Here is a 27,001-nt window from a genome sequence, read left to right as displayed (position 1 = left end):
AAACCGTTTGTGTTTTATTCAAAAAAGTTCAAAAGTTGAAACGCTCTTACTGAAAAACCCTATACTAATAATATAGACCCCGCGACAAAATGGCAGCATATAAACATTTTTACCAATTTTGGCTATTTTTAGTTTCTTTTCGAATGTTCATTATTCTTGTAAAGACGTTTGGTTCATTGGCAAGCCATTATGAATTGTTTAACGCCAAAAAAACGCTTCCAAATTGTGGAGATTTACTTTAAAAAAGAAAAGAACGCGAAGTTCATACAGCACTGGAGGCATTATCGATCCATATCGGTTTCAAAACAAGGAAGGAGTTGCCGTGATGGTGAATGGCTAGTCCTATCAAACTATGCTGATTGTATTTTTGTTTTCAAAAAATATATGTATACCATTAACCGTATGGCCCAGATTTTTAAAAAACGGGAGTCAAACAATGGATTGAGTCATATAAACATAATTGCCAGTATTAGATAATTAGAACTATTCCCGAAAGGTTTCTGGTGTGCAGTTGCACAGCTTATTATATTTTAGTATAATAAAAAATAAGTGTGAAGTTCATAAAAAATCTCTTTGATTTTTCGTAATTTTTTTTCCTGACGGTGACGAATTTTTTCCATATATTTATATGGTAAAAATCATAAGTAAATGCATTGGAATTGCTATGAAATATTTGTGTAATTTTTCAAATTTTTTCACAAACTGCAGAAATTGGAAATTGCTTATATGAAAACGAAAACCTTAATAAAATTAAAATTTGATGTTACCATCGGGTTTGTGATCTAAAATTGACGATCACATGGTGTTAATGACAGGATGGAAAAATGAATAGTATGAACTTTGTTGAAGTGATTGAGAATTAAGAAAAAAGAAATTCACTGAAAGCAAATACGAATAGAGCTCAAAGAATGTAGCAAGGAGTTTGGGAAATTGAATTACGCTAACAACGCAGCGTAACACGTTAGATTCCTAAAACTCTTTTGAAAGCCGTAATGCAACCAATTTCCACTCTTGTCAATTGCATATGCTTTTGAGCCTAAAAACATACCACTTTTGAGTGCAGTTAAGCGGGTGAAATTGTAATCCATAAAGGAATTGTGAATGAAGACAGTAACGAGAAAAGAAAAAAAATGTTCTGACATAAACTGTGATCGGCCAAAGCGAAGGTTCCTAGCGGCTGAAGTACAAGGTCGACTTTGGTGGGTGTGGCTGCGCTAAACGTTACGTGCAACAGTGTTGCTGTAATATATGTGCTGACTCCTGCATTATTTGTGCCAGAGCATACACAAATTTCCCTCTGCATGGCACGTTACATATAGATATTTGCATGTATGTATGTGTATATGTACGTGTATTTGTAAGTATTCATATAAGCACTGGTCTTTGGCAAATTTGCGGAGATTGCAAAAATGAGTTATGCACACGCGTTGCGCTGGCCCTTATGTTCGGGTGTGTGCTGTGTGTGTAGAGTTAAATGCATGCTAACACGGATATTAATATGTGTAAGTATGTATGCCCGTATGTCCATACATACTCACTATTTGCTGGCGAAGAAATTTGTTTGCTTGCGGTTTTGTGCGCGCAACATACCTCCGTACACAGTTGTTTGAAAGCGTAATGGCTTCAGCACACTCGCAAGTGTATGCGACAGTGAAATTTAGGAGATAACGTACGACTGCACTATAAATGCCACTGGCAGGCATTTTTTTCCAGCGTAAGCATGTAAATTTACTCCTCGTTTGCAAATGGCTTTAAGCAATTACTGTGCCTCTTTGACGCTCCATTTCCTTTTCTCTTGAGTTTTTTATTTTTTTTATTTTTTTACTTGTACTTGCATGGGTATTTGTGTTTGTGGAATGCAATCAGTTAATAACAGCGATTAGAGATGACTTTGTGGTTTTATGTCTACGCCCACGTATCCGCGTGAGTGTTGAAGTGTTGAGTCGTGGGTGTGATAAAATGGTTATAAAAGGCACTAAATTTAGCTTTGAGCCACAAGGGATTTACAACAAAAATATGCGAGCTTATATGTCGATGTCGTTTAATGGCGTGGATGAACCTACGAATGTAAAAAAAAAAACAATAACGTTAGCTCATTAAAAGAATGCCGGGCTACCTTTTTCTATGCTAGACAAAAAGGTCAGGGTTAGAGTAATGAAAAATGAAGAACTAAAAGCTTAGTACTGCAGTAATGCATGTTTTTTTTAGCGTTTTGAGGACCTTTAAGCCACTTGTCATATGTACATGCTTTGTTGCACGAGTACTCGCATTATGCAGTAAGTCTACGGGAGAGGGTTTGCTGAAAGGCGAATGGATTTGTAAAGGGTCACTTCGAGTGCGGAATAATAAACTATAAACTAAGATTGACGGCGATGTGAACATAATTGGGTAAATTAAAACAAAATATAGGATGACTTGGCTGAACCTCGTATTTCTAACTGTGCCAGTTTACTTGTGAATGAAAACCATAGCTAAAGCGCATTTTTCTGAAGAAGTAAGAAAATCAGGCAGCTTGTTCAGGAGGATACACTTTAGCTAAATATTATATAAATGATACACCGGTTCTTAGTTTAAGGGGTTATATACCTTGTGTTTTTCAAAAAAATCAAAATAAATTTTATTTCTTTATCGTAAAGTACAATCCCTTGAGAACATTTTCCAAAAATTTCATAGAGATCTGAGCAATAGATCGAAAGTTACAGCGTTTTAAATTGTGCGTCGTCACGTCCTGAGCGTACGGCCTCATGCGGCGCTTGAAACTTTAAACGCGATTATCTCAAAAACGTGTTTTTCCAAAAATGCTTTTGCGGTGGATGCGATTGCAAAAAAAGTATTCAACCGATTTTTATAATTTTTTTTTTAAATTGTTCGTAATTGATGTCGCCTCTTAGTGAACGATCAACTTTTTACGTATAAATTTTTATTTTGCAGATATGAATTTTTTAATGCCAATTTTAGGACTGTAGAAGTGGAGTTTTTTAAAAACATGTTCCTATTTTCACAAAAATCAAAATATTTAATATATTGATCGTTCACTAAGAAGATATAACCCTATACTAATGAAATCTTTTCGATTTTTTGATTTCAGTTGACTTGGTGGACTTGAATCGCGTCCACCGCAAGCCTCTTCCAAAAAAAGGGTCTTGGGGGAAAACGCCATAGCTCCGCCATTTTTAAATATTTTTACACAAACAAAGCCTTTTTTTTCTTTAAACATTGTAATATCCAATAATAAAAACTTTTATACAATAAAATTATTGCTACATATCTTTAAAAAAAACCCAACTTTCGCTAATTTCACCGGACCACAAGGTATATAACCCCTTAAGTAATCCTAAGTTATTTTTGGATATATTTCGATAGTTTACATCACGTATAACCGCGATCGTGGCGAGAGTACAGAAAAAGATGAAAATAATGAAATATTGCTGGTGATATTGTCTGCCGGACGCTAGTAGGACAATTGAGATGAAGATGTACGGACTGCAATGGAATGACTTCCGATGATCCCAGTGCGGTAAGTATACTTTAAGGTTGGGAGCATAACTTCATGCTTTACAAGCAGTTTTTATTGGAATGCTACTGCGGAGCTACCCTAACAGGTCTTTGTGGCATGCCGAGCTGAAATAGAAATATATTTGGCAACCACTCAAGGCAGTCCAGCTAAAGCTCAACTAAAACCAACAAATCAACGCAGTAGACAGTTGAGGTTAGGAGAGACGTTGGCATAACTTCGCTAAAGGTATTGAGAACTCACCTTATGAGAAGAAGTAGTAAATAAATAAATGAATAAAAATAAGAATTCGAGGAATAGGAAAAATATAGAGAATAAAGAGGGGAGGGAAGGTGAAAAAGAGAAAAAACTGGGAAAAGAGTGAAGGACGAAGGCGAGAGGAAAGAGTTTTCCTTCGGTAAAAGGCTAAGAAGAAGAAGAATGAGAGATTAAAAAGGCAGAATAAGATAAAAGTAATAAAGAATAATTAGAGAAAGAGAAGAAAAAAAATTCAGAAAATGAGGAAGACTAGAGGAAGAAGAAAAGAGTAGTACGAAGATATAGAGAAAAAGTAGAAGAAGAAGCATTCAATGATATATGAAGAATAAGAGCATAGTAAGAGTAAGTAAAACGACGTCGAATAAAAGGAAAAAGATAGAGATCTCCATCATGAAACGAAAAAAGGAGGAAAAACAAGAAAGGTTGTAATGAAAGGAATGTATTAGAGGAGAAAAGAAAATAAGAAAAATAAATAGCGGAAATAGAGGAAGATGAAGATAAAAAAAACAAGAAGGAAGAAATGAAGACTAAGAAAAAATAGAAGTGAAAGAGAAAGAGGAAGAAGAAGCAGAGGAAGAAGAAGAAGAGGAAGGACAATAGAAGAAGAAAAAAGTTGAAAATAGAAGAAAATGCCATGAAATTTACGAATAAGATGAATACAAAAAAGAATAATATAGTAGCAAGAAAAGGAAGATGAAGAAGAGGATATAAAAAGAAGAAGAGAAAAAGTTTGGGCGAAAAGGTGTTCTTAGAGGTTTTGCTGTATGCCTACCGATTATTAGGGTAGCCCGCATATTTAGCTTTCTATTTAAACTAGGATCACCCGTACGTCAAATTTCGACGTTATATACAGAAAGGAAAATTCAGGCATATTTTTTTTTTAGTATTTATAGTCATAGAAACAAGTTGAAACATATACAAATGGATAGGTTATGTTGAAACTTTTTACATAATATATATGAATAGATGTAGTAAAATTAAATGTGGAAAATATCCCATTTTACCTGTATTAAGCGATTCAATATTTGTGTATTTCAAATATCATAATCTTTTTTTATTCATGAATTGGAAACATTTAATTTCATGTATTAAGGAAAAAAAAATTATTTTTTTTGAAAAACCATAACAAAAAACAATCATTAATTAATCCAACACCATCATAATTTCTGAATCAAATTTATAATAGTATTAATTCACAATATATAAGTTTCCAGTTGTTTCATTAAATTTTATATCATGATACATATTATAACATGATACACATATGATAATACAGGTAGAATAGTGTGATTAATTTTACCTGCACCTACTCAGTTATGCATCTATTTTAATACATTGTGCAAACCGTCTCCACATATGCTATCCATTGGTATATGTTTCAACTTTTTATCTGAATATAAATATTAAAAAAATAGTAAGACAAAATTTTGCTCTCCGTTTTAATATTTATATAGATATCAACTAACTTTTTATTTTTTCAAAGAAGACCATGGGTATTACTTTATATTAATTGGCGCTTATATTTATATATAATTGGCTCTTACCCTTGGAGGTTTGCTATTGCCTGCCGAGGGTCGACTGCAGGAACTTTTTCTCTTAATTCGATGTTTCATGCAGAAAGATTCGAACTTACGTACTGCCGAAAGCTAGCCACGCACGCACCCATTCGGCTACTGTGGCCGCTGGTAATACTTTACATGGTATTCATTTAAGCTTATAGAGTATTTGCGGATCCACTCATTACACTGAATTTAACAAAACCCGTTTGGAATCCTGCTGAAATACTTGGAATTAAACGAGACTTACTCCTTTAAATTTCGGCCGATTTCATTTTAATATTGAAGAACAAATTATTAAAGGGTCTATGCCTTTTTAAGTTTTACATAATTTTGGGTGTGCTCGTATATGTAAAGAATTAATTGCTTAAAAATCAAGCTCAAAATAGAAAATCTAAATAAATAAATAAATAAACCACCCTTGGAATTGTCAACTTATTCGGACGATTATTTCCATTATTTTCATATTAAGTTTCAAAAATTTTAACGCCTTGTTCTGCATATAAAGGGTTTTACAGGCGTTACAGATGAATGGATTGCGCTATCGAGAGATGATTAACGATTTCTTATGGCCGGAATTGGATGGTATTGATCTGGACAACGTTTTTTTTTCAAGAAGACGGCGCTACGTGAAACACAAGCAACGAATCCATTGATCTTTTAAGGGAAAAATTTTCGGACCGAGTTATCTCTCAAAGAGGTGATCACCATTGGCCACCGAGATCTTGATATTTAACACCTTGCGGCTTTTTTCTTTGGGGCCACGTGAAAGAGAAGGCCTACACCAACAGCCCAGAGTCGATTCAAGACCTCAAAGATGGAATTCGTGAGGGTATCGAGGACATAGGGCAGCCACTTTGCAATTCGGTTATGGAAAATTTCATGAAAAGGATATTGTCCTGTAAGCGTGGTCGAGGTGATCATTTGCCTGATGTTATTTTCCACTCTTAACGGCATAACTTCCTCTTTATAACGAAATAAACATGAGATCATTCATATTAACGATAGCATTTGAATATCAAAATAATGCCTCCTATTAAAAAACCCTTTAGTATAAAATTGTGCATTTATCTACTAGAAAAATGTCAAAGATGATTTGAAAAGGGTATCGTCAGTGAATTATTTTCTATTTATTTACTGACATCAATCAAAGTTGATTGAGTGGATTGGGGGTTTGTTTGTTTGCTAAAGAACTTTGAAATGTTATCATTCAATCTTCGTTAGTTAAATTTAATAGTAAATTTGTTAATAATTTCCTATTGCTATCAAAACTAAAAAAATAAACTGACATTTTTTCCAAAGATGCTGTTTGAATGTTTATTCGCTGTGTGAAAATTGGTGAAAAGTGTTGTTATTGTGCTTCTCGCTTCTCATGACGGCAGAGCCGAGTGTATTTTCTGGTACATATTTATGCCAACATATAAAGGGTGGTTAACTTTCAAAGGCCGGTGCTGATTTTGAATAAAATACAATTTTTTTTAGGAAATTATTGCCATTTTCTTTATTGTGATAATATTGGTATGGCTGAATTACGCACGGAACAAAATATTGTTGCTGGCTTATCGTCCTGTTGAAACCACATCCACATCCATATCTTCCAATTCGGGCCATAAAAAGTTCGTTATCATCTCTCGATAGCGAACACTATTCACAGCAACTGCCTGAACGGCCTCATTTTGGAAAAGATACGGCCCAATGATGCCGCCGGCCCATAAACCGCACCAAACAGTCACTCTTTGTGGGTGCGTTGGTTTTTCGGCAATCACTCTTAGCGTTTAGGTGTGGTTCACATTCAACATCGGGCCTTAAAATTTAACCACCCTTTATAAAAGGTGGCCCAAAATTATTTATCCAATTTAGTTTTTGAAAACTTTTTTTATTAAATATTGTAAAAACAAAAACAAAAAATATTTTAGGTGATGGAAATCTTTGTTTTGAAACCTTTACGCGCTCCATTGCTTGTCTGTTTGTATACTGCTGCCATTTACAAGCATTATAAATCTTCTGCTAGGGTAACTAATTTTGCGCCACCTTGCACAGTTTTGGAAAGTTCTTAAATATTTCAATATTTTTCAAAGTGAATTCGTTAAGCGAATACACATCTGAAAATAATTTAAATAATTTATACTTGAAAAAGTTTTAAATATGCAAGTTGAGGTTAAGCACAGGTGGGAGAGCAGAAACTTCAACACCTTGCAATTAGCCATACGTGCTAAGGTTGGCGAACTTTAACTTTGCATGCTGATATTTTGTAATAGTATTTACGGATGTGAGATACATTTTTGAGATATCAAAGTAAACCACTACAAACCAACAAATTAAGACGTTAGTAAATGGTGTTGTTGTTCTTGCCATGTTTTATTTTTATTATTTCTGTTGTGGTTATTAAGCATATTTTCAAGTTTTTATTTTAATTTTTGCTAATATTTACATGGAAAACTTTATAACAGACTAACTTGAAAATTTACTGGTACCGTTAAGTTTTAGAAAAGATGCACCTACATATTAATATATACGTACATAATTATGAATATTTGCTTACACCGCCTTGGTTGGTTTTTAAGTGTGCAGTTGTGCTAACTTTTTTGCTTCGAATTGGGTTAAGACAATTTCAACACACTTTTATAGTTTTGGGCTATATTGTTGAAGTGGACTAAGTGGTGATTTTCGCATTTAATAGACACCAAGCTGTAGAGCAAATGCATATTTTTCTCTTAGGACTTCCGCACGATTGCGGTTGGCTTCAGAGTATTTCGTTTTTTTGTGTTTTCTATTTACAAAAACTTTCGCTCTAAGCTCGCTGCATTCACAGCATATCGCCCCAAAACTACTAAAGTAGTGTCTTTTGTTACCACGTTCCGGTAGGCAATCAGATCTTTGCTGTTATCCTCCTCAGCTAGCCAAAAGTGCTCAAAAAGCACCAAAACTTCTTATATGCCAGCATTATTGTGGCTAAGTTTATGGCCAACTAAGAGAAAAGGATGCAGGCGGGCGGCCAAGCAAGTCGTGTTGAAACAGGCCAACAACAACATATAGTTGTTGCTGCTTTTATGATTTCAGTTTTGAATTTGTGCTGCTAAATGCTAAGCAAATTAACATTTTCAAACACTTTCATATGCTACACTTCGTGGGGGAGGGCTAAGGGAAGGAATCGTTCGAAACAAGTAGAAATTTAGAGAAACTCGAAAGTTAGCTAGAAAATGAGTAGACAAACAGCCGTACAAATGCGGGCTACAACTTTCTATAGGAAACTCGCAAAGACTAAATATTAATGTATATTTTCAACTACTAGCAGCCGATAGAGAGCACTCTTAGAAAGGATGTTTTATAGATGATGAAACGACCGTGAAGAGTCGCATACATTTACACTAACAGTGCACCACTCTTAATTCAACACTCTATGAATTTCATATTAGAATTTACACCTTTCTGCAATTCTAAGCAAAGAAAATTTTTAGCTTTGTGCATTTGAGTGTGGAAGATTATCCATAGTGCTTTTATCGTCCAAGAGTGCTTTAAAATTTATTGTGCAGCTTTTTTCATTATTTTTTTTTCAACAATAAATATTTAAGGGGGGAAGCTGGTCTAGAATTTTGAAAAAATCGAAAAATTTTTTTTTGTCTTAAAAGGTGCTTTAGGGTCTTAGAAATAATATACCAAATGAGGGATGCCAGCAAAAATGTCTAAATGCCCAAATTTTTCATTCGACGGCAGTGCCTCGCAGGTATGCCCCGAACGTTACTTACAACTTTAAACGCGTTTTTCTCGAAATCACTTTTTTTTAAACTGGCCGAAGACATAACTCGAACAAATATTTACCGATTCTTACGAAATTTTGACAATACATTCGAAATACCTTTCTCCGGAGACGTACGTAGGATTTTTTATTTTTTTAGGACTATGAATAAGTTCGTGCGGTTTTTTTTCGAAATTTGAAACTTTATTGACGTAAAATGGTTACAAATTTAATATTCAAAGTATTGTCCATCGCTTACTACTACTTTTTCCCATCTTTCTGGCAATTCACGGATTCCCTTTGTGAAAAATTCGGTCGGTTTTGCCGCAATCCACGAATCGATCCATTTTTTGACTTCATCGTAATTACGGAAGTGCTGGTCAGCCAGGCCATGTTGCATCGATCGGAAGAGATAGTAATCGGATGGCGCAAGGTCTGGACTATACGACGGGTGGGGTAGGACATCCCATTTGAGCGTTTCTAAGTATGTTTTGACCCCTTGTGCAACATGTGGCCGAGCATTGTCATGTTGCAAAATAACTTTGTCGTGTCTATCGGCGTATTGCGGCCGTTTTTCTCGCAGTGCTCGGCTCAAACCATCAATTGTCGTCGGTAGACATCCCCCGTAATCGTTTCATTCGGTTTCAGTAGCTCATAATACACAACACCCAGCTGGTCCCACCAGATACACAGCATAACCTTCAGGCCATGAATATTCTGCGCCGACGTCGATGTTGAAGCATGGCCAGGGTATCCATACGTTGCCCGACGTTTTGGATTGTCGTAATGGACCCACTTTTCATCGCCAGTCAGAATTCGATGCAAAAAACCCTTTCTTTTGTGCCGTTGAAGCAGTTGTTCGCATGCCATAAAACGGCGTTCAACGTCTCTTGGCTTCAATTCATACGGCACCCAATGGCCTACCTTTCGGATCATTCCCATGGCTTTTAAACGTTTGGAAATGGTTGATTGATCAACTCCCAAAGTTTTTGCAACCTCTTCTTGCGTTTGAGCCGGATCTTGATCGAGCAATTCCTCCAATTCGGTATCCATGAACTTTGGCGGCGCACCCTCGCGTTCTTCGTCTTCCAAGCCAAAATCACCACTTTTAAAGCGTGCAAACCACTTCTGGCACGTTCGCTCAGCTAGAGCATGCTCACCATAAACTTCCACCAAGATACGATGACTTTCGGCTGCTTTTTTCTTCATATTAAAGAATTCCCCGCAAAAACACATTATTTGGCACGAAATTCGACATTTTCAAGTGTGGTAAAAATATTGTTGTTTACGCTTCAAATAAAAAACTTATACTGACGTTTGTGCCTTACGACAGTAGCTCTCCAATGAATGTTTGGAAATGTGGATCGATGGAATAATAATCAAGTTACGCCATCTGTTGTAAAACCGCACGAACTTATTCATAGTCCTATTATATTACATAGTTTTTTTTTTAATCAACAATTTTATGTCGTTCTTTATAGTGAAAATTGTAACTTTTTGTTCAAACGTGCACCATTTCGCGAAAAAACAAAATATCGAAAAAATCCTACGTACGTCTCTTTCTGTTGTTATATAGAAACTAAAAAAATTTTATTTTTTGATCCAGGACAAAAATTAAGGAGTTTACGTCTTCGGCAATGGACCCACTAGAAAAAAAGGCGCCTTAGGAGAACTGCTGTCAGCGGCCATTTTGAAATTAATTCAGACGAAAAATTTTGTATTTGTACCATGAAAGCTATATTATTAAACCTATTTCACAGATTTTCGATTGATTCCTTTGTTGAGTCAAAATAAATTCATAAAATATGCCCATTTTTTGCGCTCTAGACCAGCTTCCCCCCTTAAAGGATTACATATTGGAAAGTCACGCTTATAAGACCTTTTACCTACAATAGAGAATTGCACAACGCGTGTAAAGTAGACAGGAGGCAAATATGTAGTAGGTTTTCTAATAAGTCACTACTACTTAAATTACCATCTCCCAAAACAGTGGGAACGAGATAGAGACACTGTCTGGAGAATGATGCAACCACAAAGCTTATCTTGGGCAAATATATTGCCTTGGCAAAGAGAAGAGTGTAAATCTGCCACTGAAATCAAACGGATCTGAATGATATCCCGAAAGCTCTCTTTGGAGATATTTTGAAGTTTGTCCGCAAGGCGGAGAATTTACTGAAATACACCAATACCCAGCCTGAGGCAGGGAACATCTAAGTTAAATAGAATCTGATGTAGTGCATTGCGGACGAGGTGATGCCAGTCGAAAATGTGCATGTGGGGTAAGTAGTGATATGAAGATTGAGGCCTTTACCGCATTTTGGTGAAGGATTATTTTCCAACAAAACGTAATAACAAAAATTGTCTCACAGCTGAAGCTGTTCTTAATTCAAGCCATAACAATAATGAACGAGTGAATTGATTTCGCACATTGTGCTGAGAATGGCACCATAGTTATTTTTTATACATAAAAGGATTATTTATAAAGCCTGTTCTTTTAAGGACCAAAAGAAAATTGTTCCAAAACTATTGCTATAATTACAGGGTGGGCCATACAGCGTTTGCTTTTTGAACCACCTATTTTTTTGAGAATGGTAACACAAATGACGTGTCAAATGTGTTCATAATTTACTTAAAGGTTTGACATTTACGAAATGGGACGCTATACGCTTGAACAAAATTGGGAAATATTGAAAACCTATTTCCAAAGTGGTGAGTCTTCTTCTTCTTCCGCGGTTAGAGTAAATGGCGAGCGTTACCGTGACATGCTCAACGAGTTTTTGTTTCCAAAAATTGAAGAGGATGCCATGGACGACATTTGGTTTCAACAGGACGGTGCAACTTGTCACACTGCCAAAGTTATACTCGAATTTTTGGCTACCGTTTTTAAATTCCGATATCAATTGGCCGCCTCGGAGCTGTGATTTAAGCCCGTTGGACTATTTTTTGTAGGGAGCCGTTAAGGACAAATGCTGTGCGAACCATCCAGAGACGACTGATGCTTTAAAACACGAAATCGAAGTTGTCATTCATGAAATTGGAGCCCAAACAATCGGAAATAAGCTTAAAATTGGGTTGATCGAATGGCCTACTGTAAATCCAGACGTGGCAGTAATTTGAACAATATTATTTTTCATTCATAAATGAAAGTTTCAATCTTCAAAATAAAAAAAAGTTTGAAAAAATATTGATTAGTTTTTTTTTATAGCCTAATATTAGCAATTATTGGGATATTTTCCATTTTCATTTAATTACATTTTCATTGCATTCATAACTTTCTCTCATTATAGTTGGACGATAATTTTTATTTTTCCAAGTACATATTTCATCCACCCTGGTGCTAACAAGCAGATCCAGATTTGAATGCTTCAAGAATAGCTCAACAAAGTGTGTCAATCGGTCAAGGAGATGGAAATTTTTTATATAGAGTGGCTTTTTAGTTGCATGAGAACCATCGATGTGGATAGTTAGACGGCTGAGAATGGTAAACTGTACTGGCATTTCTTTTCAATAAGGTCTGAGAAGTTGTCTTAAGTCGCGCAACGCTTCCATATTGTGGAAATTCACTTTAAAAATAAAAATAAATAAATCTGTTCGCGAAGTTCATAGACCACTGGCGGCATCATCGTCCCTTATTTATTTCAAAATGTTCCTGTTCATTTACATTTTGATTCCAACAAGATGGCTCAACTTTTACTACAACAACTATAAATCGATTTTTTGCAATATTCAAGCCACCATCGATGCCATGCCACCAGATTTATTGGAATAAATAGTCAAAAATTGGGCTGATCTACGACAACGCGGTGGATATATGCCGGATATCGTATTCGAGAAATAAATGCTATGAAATTATCTACCAGACCATAATAAAAAAAAATTCAATCCATATCAATATCTCTCTTTTGTATTCGGCCGTCGTGGGTGAATGGGTTGGTGCGTGACTTCCGTTCGGAATTCAGAGAGAGAACGTCGGTTCGAATCTCGGTGAATGATCAAAATTAAGAAAAAGTTTTTTCTAATAGCGGTCGCTCCTCGGCTGGTAATGTCAAACCGCCGAGTGAATTTGTGCCATAAAAAATATCTGCCGTTCGGAGTCGGTTTGAAACTGTAGGTTCCTCCATTTGCGGAAAAACATTAAGACGCACGCCACAAATAGGAGGAGGAGCTCGGCCAAACACCCAAAACGGGGGTACGCGCCAATTATATATACAAATTATGAAATGATAATTTAAATTCTCAAACTCTTAAAAAACGCTCGATATAAACACAAGCACAAATTAAGTAGTAAATTTCTGTAGTACTATGAGATTAATCCATTAATCCATTGCTTGCTTACATTAAAATAACAAAGAGAAAAGAGTTTATTTATTTTCAGTTGCACTTGAAAATTGCGTACCAAATAGTTCTGTGAATATGAATTCGCTGTAAAATTGATTGCACGCCAATGTCAACCACATCGATTGCAATTTATGTGAAGTTGACTTCCACGAAATAATTTAGTATTTTTCCACCCTACTTTGGGGTTAATTATATACCTAAATAAAAGGAAAGCAAAAAGAAATAAAATAAAATAAGAACTGCAATTTGCCACTTAACATAACTACACATGTAAATACATATATAAGTATATGTCTGACCACATATTAACATTAGCCACAGTTGTTTAACCACAATTGTTTGTCAACTATTTTTCGCCCACGCCTCAGACTCTTTACGGCACACAATTGATTTATATTTGTGGTCAAAATTCTGGCAATGGAGGGCGATAAGAGCCTTTTTATTTACAAATAAATGAAGTACTGTCACTTTTTGTTGAAATGAGTACGCTTGGAAATATTTAGTAAACATCACGCATGAATTCGATGTTTATCGTATGGAAATCAGGGCAGCACTTATAAAATTTTCCTGCCATGCCAATCTTTGGTGATTGGGGAGTATACCTAATTTAGGGTCAAATAAGGCAGCTTTGGAATTATTTGTATAGTCACAAATTACACCGCTTTTACAGATTACTTCCGGATCGATAAGCTTTCAGTCTTATGCTACGAATACGCACGAGCTTGCCCTTTGAACTTAGTTGTTGATGATATCTACTTAATTTCATATTTTGTTCCATTTTTGTTTGTTGTACTTTCTTGTTCAGAATCAGTCTGGTAGCTGATAATTACTGATTAAATAAAATGGGTGTAGCAAATACAAATTATCTAGCACGCATGCATATGGAATGTTGCCCAAGTTCATACATCAATTTAGTGCCATTGACCAATATGAGCCCTAGCTTGGTGACCATTTGCCACCTATAAATGACCCTTCATATTTGGAACGTTGATGGATATGATAATTGTAATAATAATGCAAATATATCACGGCAAAGGCAACACGCATGCATCGAATTATTGAGATTTTTTCATATGGAAAAACAAAAAAAAAATATTTTATCAAGAAACATCGGAAACTCATATTATTATTTTATTAAAATTGGATGAGCTAAAAATCTTCATCCAAAAGTTTTTAAAATTTTCTTGAAAATTTAAGCATTTTTTTGAATTTTTTTATGAAGTTTGAAATTCTGTGTTATTCATGGTTTTTATTGTGTTATGAATTATATTTTATAAAAAAAATACCAGTCTAACGGTTAGACGCGATAGAAGTGAAACCTTCCGTAAAACAAACTGAGAGAGAATGAGACGAAAGCAGCATTAGGGGCGGGATAATTATAGGTTCATTATAATATTGCTATAAAGTTCATATTTTATTTTCTTCATTTTATTATTATTCATCCTCAATGTTTTCAATTTCAACAAATGATACGAGTGGCTTATGATAGCTAAAATATGATACAAATGCTTTGGTTTCGATGTTGTCAACATATCTTTGAAATACCGCGTCAATTGTTGTTTTTGATCGTGTTGTCGATTCAGTGCGATTGTTACACATTTTTAAATTGAATGTTGTATTGAGAACGTCAATTAAAGGAACCGCTGTGTCCAATGCAAAATTTACGTTAAAATCGCCACTTAAAATCATTGGAACTTTATCGTAATCTTTTCTAAGTATCCGCGATACTTCTGGTGTATACTTTATTAAATTTTCGTGAATGAATTCCGTGATGCTATTTATTGATTTTTTTTTCTGTCGATATTCACGACACTTTTCTGCATTATTTTTCGGCATAATTGCGGTAAATATTTAAAAATGAAAATATTTACGAATATAAAAATACACACGCGGTTGCTATTATGAGCGTCCTCAGCAAAATCTGCGTGACCGAAACTCTAACACAATTACATTTTTTTGAATGTTACAAACACATATGCACGCAGGTTTTGCTGGGGCGTGACCGAAACTCTAACACAATTACACATATGCACTCGTATTTGTTTGAAAATCGACTTTTTTTTTTTGGTTCTCCGTCACCTTTGGAAAATGTGTAAACAGTAAGCAAACTTTATTCAAATATTTTCCCTAATTTTTGCATCAGTAAAATTAAACAAACGCCGTAGCGAATGGGTTGGTGCGTGACTACTATTCAGAATTCACAGAGAGAACGTCAGTTCGAATCTCGGTGAAAACACCAAAATTAAGGAAAACTATTTTTCTAATAGCGCTCACCCCTCAGCAGGCAATGGCAAAACACCGAGTGTATTTCTGCCATGAAAAAAAGCTTCTCATAAACATATCATAAAAGAAGATAAAATAACTGTATAAAAAAAATTTTTTCTTGTGATTCGAACCAAGGATTTTGGATCGGAAGCTCACATTGCTAGTCGCTCGGCTACCGCGCCATGCTGTCGGCGCTGGCCTAAAAGTTATTTAGTTCGTCGCTACGTTTATATCAACATATAATATAACGCTTCGTAGCCAAGAGTGTCGCTTTTTTCGTTTCACTTTTTCTCAAATCACTCCCAACGATTCTAAAGAAGTTTTCACTTCAAAAATAAGAAAAAATAATCAAAACAATGTACCTTGACCAAAAAGCTCCCGGAATATATTCAGAAAATTCAAAATACAAGTTTATCCCTGAAAAGTGATATTATATTATGTACTCCCCATCAAATACAACGCACTTATACCAACGTTTCGTCTAGCTCTCGAAACATTTCTGGAACTCTATTTTCGGAATATTTATCAAAGTCGTCTTCGATTTTTCCATTATTTCCTTTCGGTTGTTAAACGCGTTACCCGTAGTAGTTTTTGACTCGATCAAACAGAAAAAAATCGCAGGGAGCCATATCAGCAAAGTTTGAAAGTTTAGGCTGTTAAATGGCATTCGTTTCGCCCTTGGGCAAAAATTCACGGATAATGGTGGTGCGACGGTGCGTTGTCTTGGTGCAAAATCTAAGTGTTTTTTTGTCCCACAAATCATTTTTTCTTTGGATAATTGCTTCACTATCTTCCTCATCCTGGATCCACATCTCTTTTGAAGCGTTCATATCACTCGTAAACGATTGTTTTCTTTAAAGTATCATTACCGAAACAGTCTCCTAGAATTTCTAAGGTTTTTGCAACAATGAACTAATTTTTAGTGCAAAATTTAATACATATTCGTTATTTGAAATTGAAATACATTTTGAACCTGTGAAAATCGAAAGCCCATGCAGAGGTAGATTTTCTCAAGACGGCGTAACTTTCATAAATGTCCCACAATGGCGATAAAATTCGGGTATATGGCAATGTATAAAAAACAACTTATAACTTAAATCAGTTGATTTAGAGCGTCACCTGGCGGGGTTTCCGGGAACTTTTTGATCCAAGTGTATGCCACGCTGCTATTATTGCGAACACAGGACTGCTTATGCAGTACATATACCAGTGGCTTCATGATAAAATTTAAAGGTGGAATTGCTTTTATGGGTGATAATGTAAAAAAAAAATATAGTTTAGCGCATTAATAAGTTGAATTTATTTGAATGCTGTGAAATCAATCGCAATTGCTTTGAGTTTTATAAGAAACTGCTTATGGTAGACAACTTTAGGTCTCTTCATATTTAGGGAAAAGCTATAAATTAAAAGGTCGACGCCAAGCAGTCAGGGTGGATGAGCTATGTAACAGCTACCAAATTCTCCTTATGGAAAGAGTAAAATCGGCATGTCATTTTCTTCCCGTCGCAGCAACACTTTAAATTTTAAAGCAAGTATTTTAAATTTCCTCGGCAAAATTATGTATTATATTGGCGAAAGTGAGAGTGAACTAGCAGCGGGTTTTGATAACACAAAGCAACAAACACAAGCCACATGTGGATCCCATGCATGTACAAATTGGCATATGGCTCACTGGCTTACGGTAGGTTTGTATGTAAGAGATTATGCACAGGTGCAATGGGAACAGTATGAGTGTGAAACCACACATACATATGAGTATATAGACAAGTAGAATGTACGAGTAGAATCAAAATAGCATTTGAAAAAGTGTTCAAAAGTCCTTGCACGGGTGAATAAAAAATGTGAGAGAGACGGCATCGACAGGGAATAAACTGGCACGGAAACTGAAAAAAAAACCAATTTGACACCTGCACTAGGATTTTGTAGAAAACACCTGCATATATTATGCTCGTACCCGTATATACCCAAATATAAAGCCAAGAAAGAAAGTGGTAAAATGCGAGAATTTCAGACTGAAAGTGAAAAAGTGCATTTGGAGAGTTTGCAAGGTGTTATTATCAAAAAAAAAGGAGAGAAAAAACAAAAAAGAAAAGTAAAATGAAGGAAAAAAGAAGTATTTCAGGAGAACCTTTGACACTCTGGAAACTATTGCAGTGGTATGCGCTTGCTGATTCATGCTGGTAGAAAATTAAAAACATGCTGTTGGCTTGTGAGTGTTAGTATTTACGTCAGAGTTGTTGCACAGGTGTGCAATTTTGCATGAAAATGGGAGCTGCATATGAAATTGAAGTTTTCGTTAAAATATGGTTTCAAAACTAAACCGACAGCTGCCAGTAAAAAGCCAAAACAAAACCTTTGAGGAAAGCAATGGCATACGGGCTTGTGTGAGCTTGCACTTTTAAATAGTTAGTTTGGTGTCTTTGCTTACAAAAAAAAAAAAAAAAATAATAATATAAAAAAGACAAAAAATAACAATTTTTAAACAATCTCCTGGCAAGAAATTGAGTAATAGGAAAGCGATCAAAAATATTTGTAAGCAATACTAAGTAGAATTGCAAGTTTTTGCAAATAGTTAAACAACAACAATACTTTTTTTGAGCTGGTATTTTGGGGTGAAAATCAATTGGATATTCATGGGTACAGTGAGTCATGTGCGGATACCTAAGGAACATCACGGAGACAAATATGACCCATTTATACCATTTTATAACTCAGAACTCTTCCACTGGCAGTCTAAATACCCCTACATATCTGTGGGTGGTCTAAAAGCAAGAGTTTGTTTAGGAATATAGCAAAACAATTTTTTATACATTTTTGTTTGGTAATTTTAAAGAAATAATCACAATTATTAACAAGTTCTCAGTCATGTTGGAAGGGAGCGAAATACTGCACCCTGCAACAGGATGGAATGGCATCTCTAAGCGATCAATTGACAGCACCTAACTGCTTCTAACAAAATACGAGGATCTGAAATATATATTAAATTTCTGCCCTTTCTTTCAGAAGATATGCAGACATAAAAAGATTTACAACACTGGCATTTGAGCTGTCGATTTTATCATTCCACCGATTATCAGGTGAAGCTTGTAAAAACAGCGGTAAGAAAAATGCGATTTGTTAGAAATTAAAATTCTTCAAGCTTTATTTCTTATCTATTCTTGATATTTCCGGCCAACGATTGCAAAATTCCCACTGGTGGCCGCTTGGCTATCTGAAAGTATATAGATGTGAGTACCTCTCATTTTCCTGCTAAGGCATTCTCTCACACATATTTCAATGGCATGTATTTCTGCCTGGAATATTGTTGGGTAGAGTCCCATCGAAATCGATTTTTTGAATTTAGGCCCATTGATTCCTGTCCCTGTTCTACCATTTTCCAATTTGGACCCATCAGTAAACCATAGCTGAGAGCCAGCTTTGAAAGTGATTGAATTAGTTATCCAGTTTGTGCGTTCATTAATTATAACTTGGAAGTTCCTGAAGAGTATTGGTTTGGATGATAGTATATCATCCCTATGAAGAATGGAACTATGTAGGAAGTCTTCTAAGATCTTTAAATGTCCTTTCATATCCCCACTTTTAAGTTAATCTGAAGTCACTCGAGCGAGCTTCCCTTTCAATCAGGAGCACACCCAATGCTACAGTAGGACATGTTTTCATAGCTCCAGTAATACCAACACATATCAAGCGATGCAGTTTGTTTAATTCGCTTATTGCTTTTCTTTGCTTGACCTTGGGCCACCATGCTAAAGATGCATAAGTGGCTATGGGTCTCACAACTGTGGTAAATGACCAGAAGGTCATTGTAAGGTTTAGTCCCCATGTCTTTCCAAAAAGCTATGCGCAGGCAAAGAATGCCCTTGTGGCTTTTGAAGTAACTCTCTCAATATGGGAATTCCACGTAAGCGTTTTGTCAAGACTGACGCCAAGATAGTTCGCTTCTGTCGAGAGTTGAAGTGTTGTTCCATTAAGGGTCGGACATTCGAGATTTATGTTCCTTCTCCTAGTAAGTGGTACAAGTGCTTCTTTGGATGGGTTAATGGAAAGCCCTTTTTCCGTGCACCATTTGTTTATTATTGTAAGGGCTTGCTGCATGCGCTCCGAAATGGTTTCCTCATGCCAGCCTAATACATAAACTACTAGGTCATCAGCGTAACCCTGAGTGTGAAATCCTAGGTTGTTCAGTTTGTGGAGAAGTTCATCTATGGCTAGAGTCCAGATACGAGGAGAGAGTACGCCTCCTTAAGGGCAACCTCTTGTGGATTTGTTAGATTTGATTGTTCCTCCTAATTCGGTGCTGATCGTCATAGTTTTCAACACAAATATTATCCATCTAGTGATGGGTTCAGGTGTGTGGTCATACTGAGAACACTCTTTCAAAGGAATTTGAATGAAATTTATTAGGCTAGATGAGAAGATATCTTTTTTATCAGGCAAGGGAACATAGAAGGCATAGCTAACGTCCACGTAACTCTGGAACCACTTTGGACTAAAAAATATTTTCGTGTAACACTAGGAGCTGTCACTTACGGGTCGAAAGGCCATTCATAATAGACCACATTACAGGTCGCGTTGTACTTATCCCATGACTCAATAATAATAACAAAACTGTTCTCATATGCAACTTTTACTTTGTTTGTCTTTACATTTTTATGCTTTTATGGTAGTCTAGTGATAAACATAAAGTACTTCACACATTTATTACTATACGCCATTCAGTTAAAATATTCGCCACTTGGTGCTGCATACCTTCATTTTCATTGACAAAGCACGCAAGTGGGTACTCAGAAAAACACACAATATACTCAGATGCAGAAACATAAATTTACGTAATAATTTGTATGACAGCGAATATAAAATAATAAAGAATATAAAAAAGTTGAGTTCCCGCCGTTAACGAAAGCAAGCGTAGTACTATTGTGAAGTGAAAAGTGCGTCTGACTTTGTTTTGGTAAACAATGGAACATGAATTTGTGGCGTCTTGCTCTTTTAACTCAGCTTTAACTTTTAGCTTTTTATCCCCTTTTTTTGCTTCCATTCTACACGCAATGCATGGCACATGTGCGAGTGTTTCTCATTTTTTTTTCGCCGCGCTGGTTTGTGCTGTTCGTTGTACGTGGCGTATGAGCGACCTACTGTTGCACTGCTTCACGACTTTTTAACGGCTACGTGAGAAATATCGCGCCATGCATGATCTTATTTTTCAAACTTGAATTGTGGAGGGAGTGCGCATTTATATGTATGTAGTTGCTTAAAGTTCGAATGAAATTTCTAGTATTAAGCAATGCAACTTAAAGGCTACAGTAGCAGCGAAATAAGTAAGCTTAGTTTGGGAATTATTTTCAGCGGGGCAATGAAGTAAATCAAAACGGACTTAAATTATATACGTTATTATTTTTTAAGTAATATGAAAGTAATCGACGGCTCTTCAAGGTTTTTGGTTTTTTTTTGAAGTTTGCTTGACCTTAACTACTGCATTTCTAATTTTTAATCTTTGGTGAACAATGTTTTTTTTCGGTTTTACATGTAAACAGCAGTAGATTTACGTACATTTTCTTAATAAATACATTTGAAAAAGATTCAAAATGTTCAAAAAAAAAACTTCTGAAAATGTGTACGAGTCGAGCGATACTGCTGCGCGAAAATTTAAACTATAAGTAGTTAGACATTTCATCTTTGAGTAAGCTGAGGATGTTCCGTATCTTATCAGCGAAATTTTACAGTGCTCAGTGGAGTATCGGTACAATCCGTTCGAGAGTGTGACATCGAATCTCCAATCTAAGCTGCATTGAGTCTCAGCCCATTCAGATGCTTCAGAAAATGTGGATTGGCAAATTCAGTGTCGGCGCGATTTCTGTAGGAGTTGGTGAGCTGTGAAGGAGGTAGGCATTCTGGAACTTTTTCCACTTACAGGCTACATAGTTTAGACACAGCCTCTCGAAAAAGTTAATTATACTGGAGTTAGATAGGATATATTTCTTGAACACTCTAATTAGCCTATGTAAACGCTGAGGTCGTCTGATCTAACCTAGTCTCATATACTGTAACATAAACTAATCTAACTAAATCAAACTTAACCTAAACTATTTGTGGTAAAAATGAACTAAAGCAAATAGACATCGAACGTGCAACCAATAGCATGAAATAAATTGGTAAGTGCATTATGTTATAATTAGTCATTCACAGCATGCGCTGGTATATTGAAATTTGTTTATTGTTGAATAGCTCGGAAGCGTTATTGCTCTTAAAGTGCGCTCTGCATCTAATAATAATGAAGGCAGCGCAGTGGAGCTCTCACCAAACCGAAAATTCAAAATGTTTTATAAAAACTAAAATCTACTCGTATATATAAGCCGAAGATTATAATAGACGAAGATTTCGATTTCGGGTTGCTGGGATTAAGGGGGGGGCAAGGGATAAAAATCGATTTTTTTTTTTTTTGCATGTTATTGTAGTAAAACATTTCAAAAATACCGTGTTAAAATTTTAAGTCAATCCGAGCAAAACTTTTTAAGTTATAGAGCATAAAGCCGAGCCGCCTCAAACATCTGCCGCGATAACTTAAAACTTTAAACGCGGTTTTCTCGAACCTTTTTTTTTTTAGTGCGTAGTCATTGGCATTTGAAAACTACTCAACCGATCCTTTTGAAATTTTGCACACATATTTTACATATAAAAAACCTCCCCCCCACATTTTTTTTTGCCATTTTTTTTTATATTAAGGTAGTTTTACACCTACAAAATGGCGGCATTTTTTCGTCAAAAATCACTTTTTACTTCAAACGACTACCAAATGGCTGAAAATGAAAATAAATCGTCAAAGTAAACGTTGGGGGGGAAGTTTAACTCATACTTTAACTAAATTATTCGATTTTTTTGATTTCAGATGATTCTACGCTGAGATATGCTGACTACTGCAAAATGTATTTTTGAAAAGACGTCTACGTAAATGTGCTCTCATTCGCTCATTTTGCAATATTTTTGCATGAAAATTTTATCAATTATTCTTGAAATGTTACTTTATAATATGCAACAACTTTTAATAAACTGACTTGAACCGTTTTGCTACAATAAATTCATGAAAAAAGTGCTTTTTTTTGGCGTTTATCCCTTACCCCCCCCCTTAAAGAAGAGAAAGAGATTTCGGGGTATAGGCATTTCAGAATCCCGGATTTAACATACCTATTCGGTACCCATTTGGTAATACCTTATTGTATTAACACTTTTTTTATTGGGAGTTTTTACTTTTTAGATAGGTTGTCAGTCCTTTTCGAAATATTTCTAAATCAAAGGTCTCTAAGCACTTTTTCTGGAAAAGCAGGTAATTAATCCGACAACATTTTGAAAAATGGTCTTGTTATAATCTGTAACAGCGTCCATTTCATACAAACTCTTTTTTTACAAAATTTTCTCAATATACCGACATGACGGCATGCAGTTTTATTGAATTTCAAATCAAAAATTCAAATAATTTAATTTTGATACTAAATTCGTTCTTATTTAGTTAAATTTTTATTTAAATCAAGCGAAATATGTCAACTATTTTCCAAAGCAATATTTACCAACATTCTATAGGCTAGAATTCTTTAACATAACAGCCAAAATTTAGGCCAAATAATCAAAAGTAATTAATTTTGGCATTCTTCAGGTCTCAACGCTGCTTTTCATAAGCAGCTGACAACAAAAAAGAAAAAACAAACACCAGATCGAAACAGTAATAAAAAGTAATGAAAATTCAAGACCAAGTTTTTACTTTAATAACCAGCCATTTGCTCTTCATGCGCTCTGCCGTTGAGAGTCTTGAAGTATTCAACACTTTTGGAAATATGCAGCGCATGATTTCATGATCGCGCCCACAAAGTGACAGTAATACAAGCCACTCTCTGTTCTGTGCTGAAGTAACTTTCGGGCGCAATGAATTGAATGTAAACATAAAAGTTTTACGCACACAGAAAGTAATTTAATTTTCTGCTATGAATTTTAGTTGTGAAAGTTGTGCGCCCAAGTGTTTGCACCACCATCAGCTGCCGAGTAGCAAAATTTACAATGTAAATAATCAACATACGGGGTATTGTGGTTACAGAGTTTATTTGTCTCGTTGCTGGCGTTGACAAATTCTTTGCCTTGCTACTAAGGAAAATTGCCTCCATTGACATTTAATGTGGCTTGTCAAAAAAGCTGTAATATCTACAATTGTGAACTTGATTTTAATTGCCACTACAAGCGACAATTACCAGCATCGTTCAAGTCGTAAGCCGTCAGCTGGCTATCCACACCAGCAGACGGGGTGTGGTTGAAAGGTCACGATGTTGTGTTTCACTAGTAAGCGAGTTCTGTGCTTAGCACAATTTTAGGCGCAAAATTGCGCGTGGATGTCAGAATGAGTGTAGAAAGAAAATATTATTAAACAAATGTAAAGCCTTTCCGTTTTAAATGTTTTATAGCATTCCCCTTATATTGTGCTGCCCACTTACCTCCACTCTTACGCCCGTGATTTGGTAGACTTTAATGGCTGGCGTTTCTTTGGGTGTAAAACTGTAGAATTCGCGTCTTCCTTTATACCATTTAACCGAATAGAGACTGTCTCCCTCCAAATCATACAGACACTTCAGTGTCACTTTCTCGCCACGGCGCGCAGCATGAGGAATTTTGACGCGTACATCGCGAAGAGAGGTGACATAATCTGTAAAGAGAAAGAGAGAATGATTAATAAATGGCATATGGAAGACTGAATGTGGAGTGTGTAACGGGACGAGCGTCGTTTGAAAAGTCCGTGTAAAAATAAAAAATAGTCTCCTTTTAGGCTTATACACTACGTCCAATGCTGTTGTAGTTTGCTGAGCCATTTATTTCTGCAATCACGTCCTCGCCTGAATAAAATCTTTTTCCCGCCAGCCATTTCTTTAAAGTAGAGAACAAATAGTAGTCCGAGTGATCCGAGGGAGCCAAATTTGGAGAATAGGGGGTGTGAAACGAGTTGGAATCCTATTTCTATTAATTTGGCGGCCGCAACTTCTCAGGCGTGAGCTGGTGCGTTGTCATAATGAAAAAGGAAAAACACTCGACTCCCTCTATTCAAACGAATGCCAAACACAAGGAAATAGACCGACTAAGCATAACCTCGATACGTGCTAGCAGTGCCATGTTTATGACTTTGGATGGACGTTTCAATCGACCCTCGTATACTACGAAATTTGTTGCAAAAATATCTACTTCCAAATTTATAAAAACTGAATACAAATCAGCAAATTTGAACGTATTTCGCTACAAATAGGCAGCAATCAATAAATTCAGAATTTTCCTGTCACCAGAAGCAATCAACTCGGTTCAGTTTTCATCATTGCACCGCTTTTGCCATTCTCCTGCGAGACTTTTTATTCAGGTGCACAATTAATTTGTATCCTCTTGTTTCGACTTCCTCTTGCTTTGAAATTACTTTGACAACGCTGCATGGTATACTTTTAGGCGAATAACAAATTCGCTAATTAATTTCAACTACGTGTAACAGGCGTACAACCACAAAAATGCTCTTAACAAACCAAGAAAAAAATTACTGCCAAAGTGCGCGCACTTACACATACAGACACACATTCAAGAAATGTTTGCAAAAAAATAATGAAAAAAAGCGAAAAGAGACGAAAAAATATCAAAAAAAGAAAAAAATCAGACCAAAGAAACCAATACATATGCATAAATTATTTGTCTGATTGATTAGACATTTTATAGACAACGACACAGCCTGTAGCCTACACATACACACGTACATATAAATACAGCGTTGTCTACTATGCGGCGCATACCTTTATTTTAGGCAGCTAAACTCACTTTATTCCTTTCACTTGCCGCTTGCCGTCATTTTCTCCGTCCTCGGCATTTCATTCGATTTGGTTTGGTTCCAGCAGCGCCTCAAGGTTAATGTACATTTTCATTATTTATTTTTATGGAAGATCGTGCTCAACTTTTGACGAGTGAGATTGTCACGCGACCGGGTAAAGTACAAATCCTTGTAGGCTGGGCGTTTTTCCTTGGAATCAGCTTCGCTGCGCTGATTACCTTTCAATACCCAATACACTCAGGTGAGCAGCGTATAATCAGCCAGGCACAGCAAATACAATATTTATAGTTTACATTTAGGCGCACGCTTTGCGTTTCGCTTTGCCTCGACATCCCTGTCGCATTAGTGTCATTACTTTTGGTTGTTGTTTTTTGTCTTTTTTGTTATTGCCATTCACTCAGCTCAACTCAAGGAACGAATGATTTCTGTTTTATGACAGTAAATGTCTGTTTGGAATTTATTTCGGTTTATTCTCAACCTTTCGCTATATCTGCTTTATTTTCGATCATTACCTGCTTCGAACCTCCGTTATTTATTTCTTCGGGTTGGTTTATTATAATCTTTTTATGTTTTCACATTTTTTGCCTTTTCGCAGGCCAGTAATTACGGCGAGACATGCAATGTTCGATACGCTCCAATGTTTTTGATACGCCTGGTGGCATTACTTTATGGTTGATTTGCGTTTCCACTGGCGTAGCGTAGGTGTACCACATAAATATCTGTGCATGTGTGTATGTGCATGTATTTTTTGTGCAAATGTGTGCGCGTGTACTTCATTTTATGGGCTAATACAATTCTTTTGCAATCTACAGGAATTTGTGGGTTGTTTTAATTTAAAAGTAAGTGCATAATTGCAATAGTAAAAGCTGATTGTGCTTCTCTCCTGCAATGTCCTGCGTTCGGCGCCACTTTGCTCGAAGGGGAAACTTTAAAGTGATGGAAAATTATTTTAGAGCGCAGATAGGAGCGCCGAAGCGCTTGGAATAAAAACTAGCTTTAAAAAAATAGAGTTGTGGAGAGATATCAGGATTTATGCAAAAAGTCGAAGGAAAATATCGGCCCAAATCTGATTCCATACGTCAAACTCTTATTTTTATTAAAGAAAGTAGAGCCTTTGAATTTTCTCAGCAGTAAGCGCCAACTTCCAGGCTGTCGGTATAAATATTTATGACTTGTAGCTATTTAACTTTTTGAGCAGTAAAAATGTGTTGAGCAGAAACCTTTGCAAGCTGTTTGCGCCTCAGCTTCCTGGTAGGACTTGTAAATTCGTATGAATTACAAGTACATTCACATCTGGTGGAAGAATATTTAGAATTTTTTTTAATTTTTTTAGCTTGAGGTAGTTCATGAGGTGGATTTAAAGGCTTTTCTTATTGTGATATTGTTTGTTCTCAATGGGTTTTTACCAAAAGCGATCTAATGGAAACAACATTTGCTGCTCAAATAGGGCACGAATACTCCAACGTTCATTACTTTGCTTTTATTAAGCTCTTCGCACA

General features: G+C 35.8%; 1 protein-coding gene across 1 annotated transcript in view; it reads right to left on the bottom strand.

Annotated features, from left to right (window-relative positions):
• The window catches only part of LOC129247252 (uncharacterized), a 70,610-nt gene extending 44,395 nt beyond the window's left edge, over positions 1-26,215 (bottom strand). Inside the window, exons 1-2 of the mRNA XM_054886304.1 lie at positions 26,110-26,215; positions 24,142-24,350 (exon numbers count right to left, since the gene is read on the bottom strand). Coding sequence (XP_054742279.1) covers positions 24,142-24,350; positions 26,110-26,215 — 315 coding nt within the window. The remainder of the gene's footprint in view (positions 1-24,141; positions 24,351-26,109) is intronic.
• Between the last annotated feature and the right edge of the window lie 786 nt (positions 26,216-27,001).

This window comes from Anastrepha obliqua, chromosome 5 (assembly GCF_027943255.1).
Source record: "Anastrepha obliqua isolate idAnaObli1 chromosome 5, idAnaObli1_1.0, whole genome shotgun sequence".
In the NCBI taxonomy this organism is placed as follows: domain Eukaryota; kingdom Metazoa; phylum Arthropoda; class Insecta; order Diptera; family Tephritidae; genus Anastrepha; species Anastrepha obliqua.
This window is presented reverse-complemented; position numbering and strand designations above follow the sequence as displayed.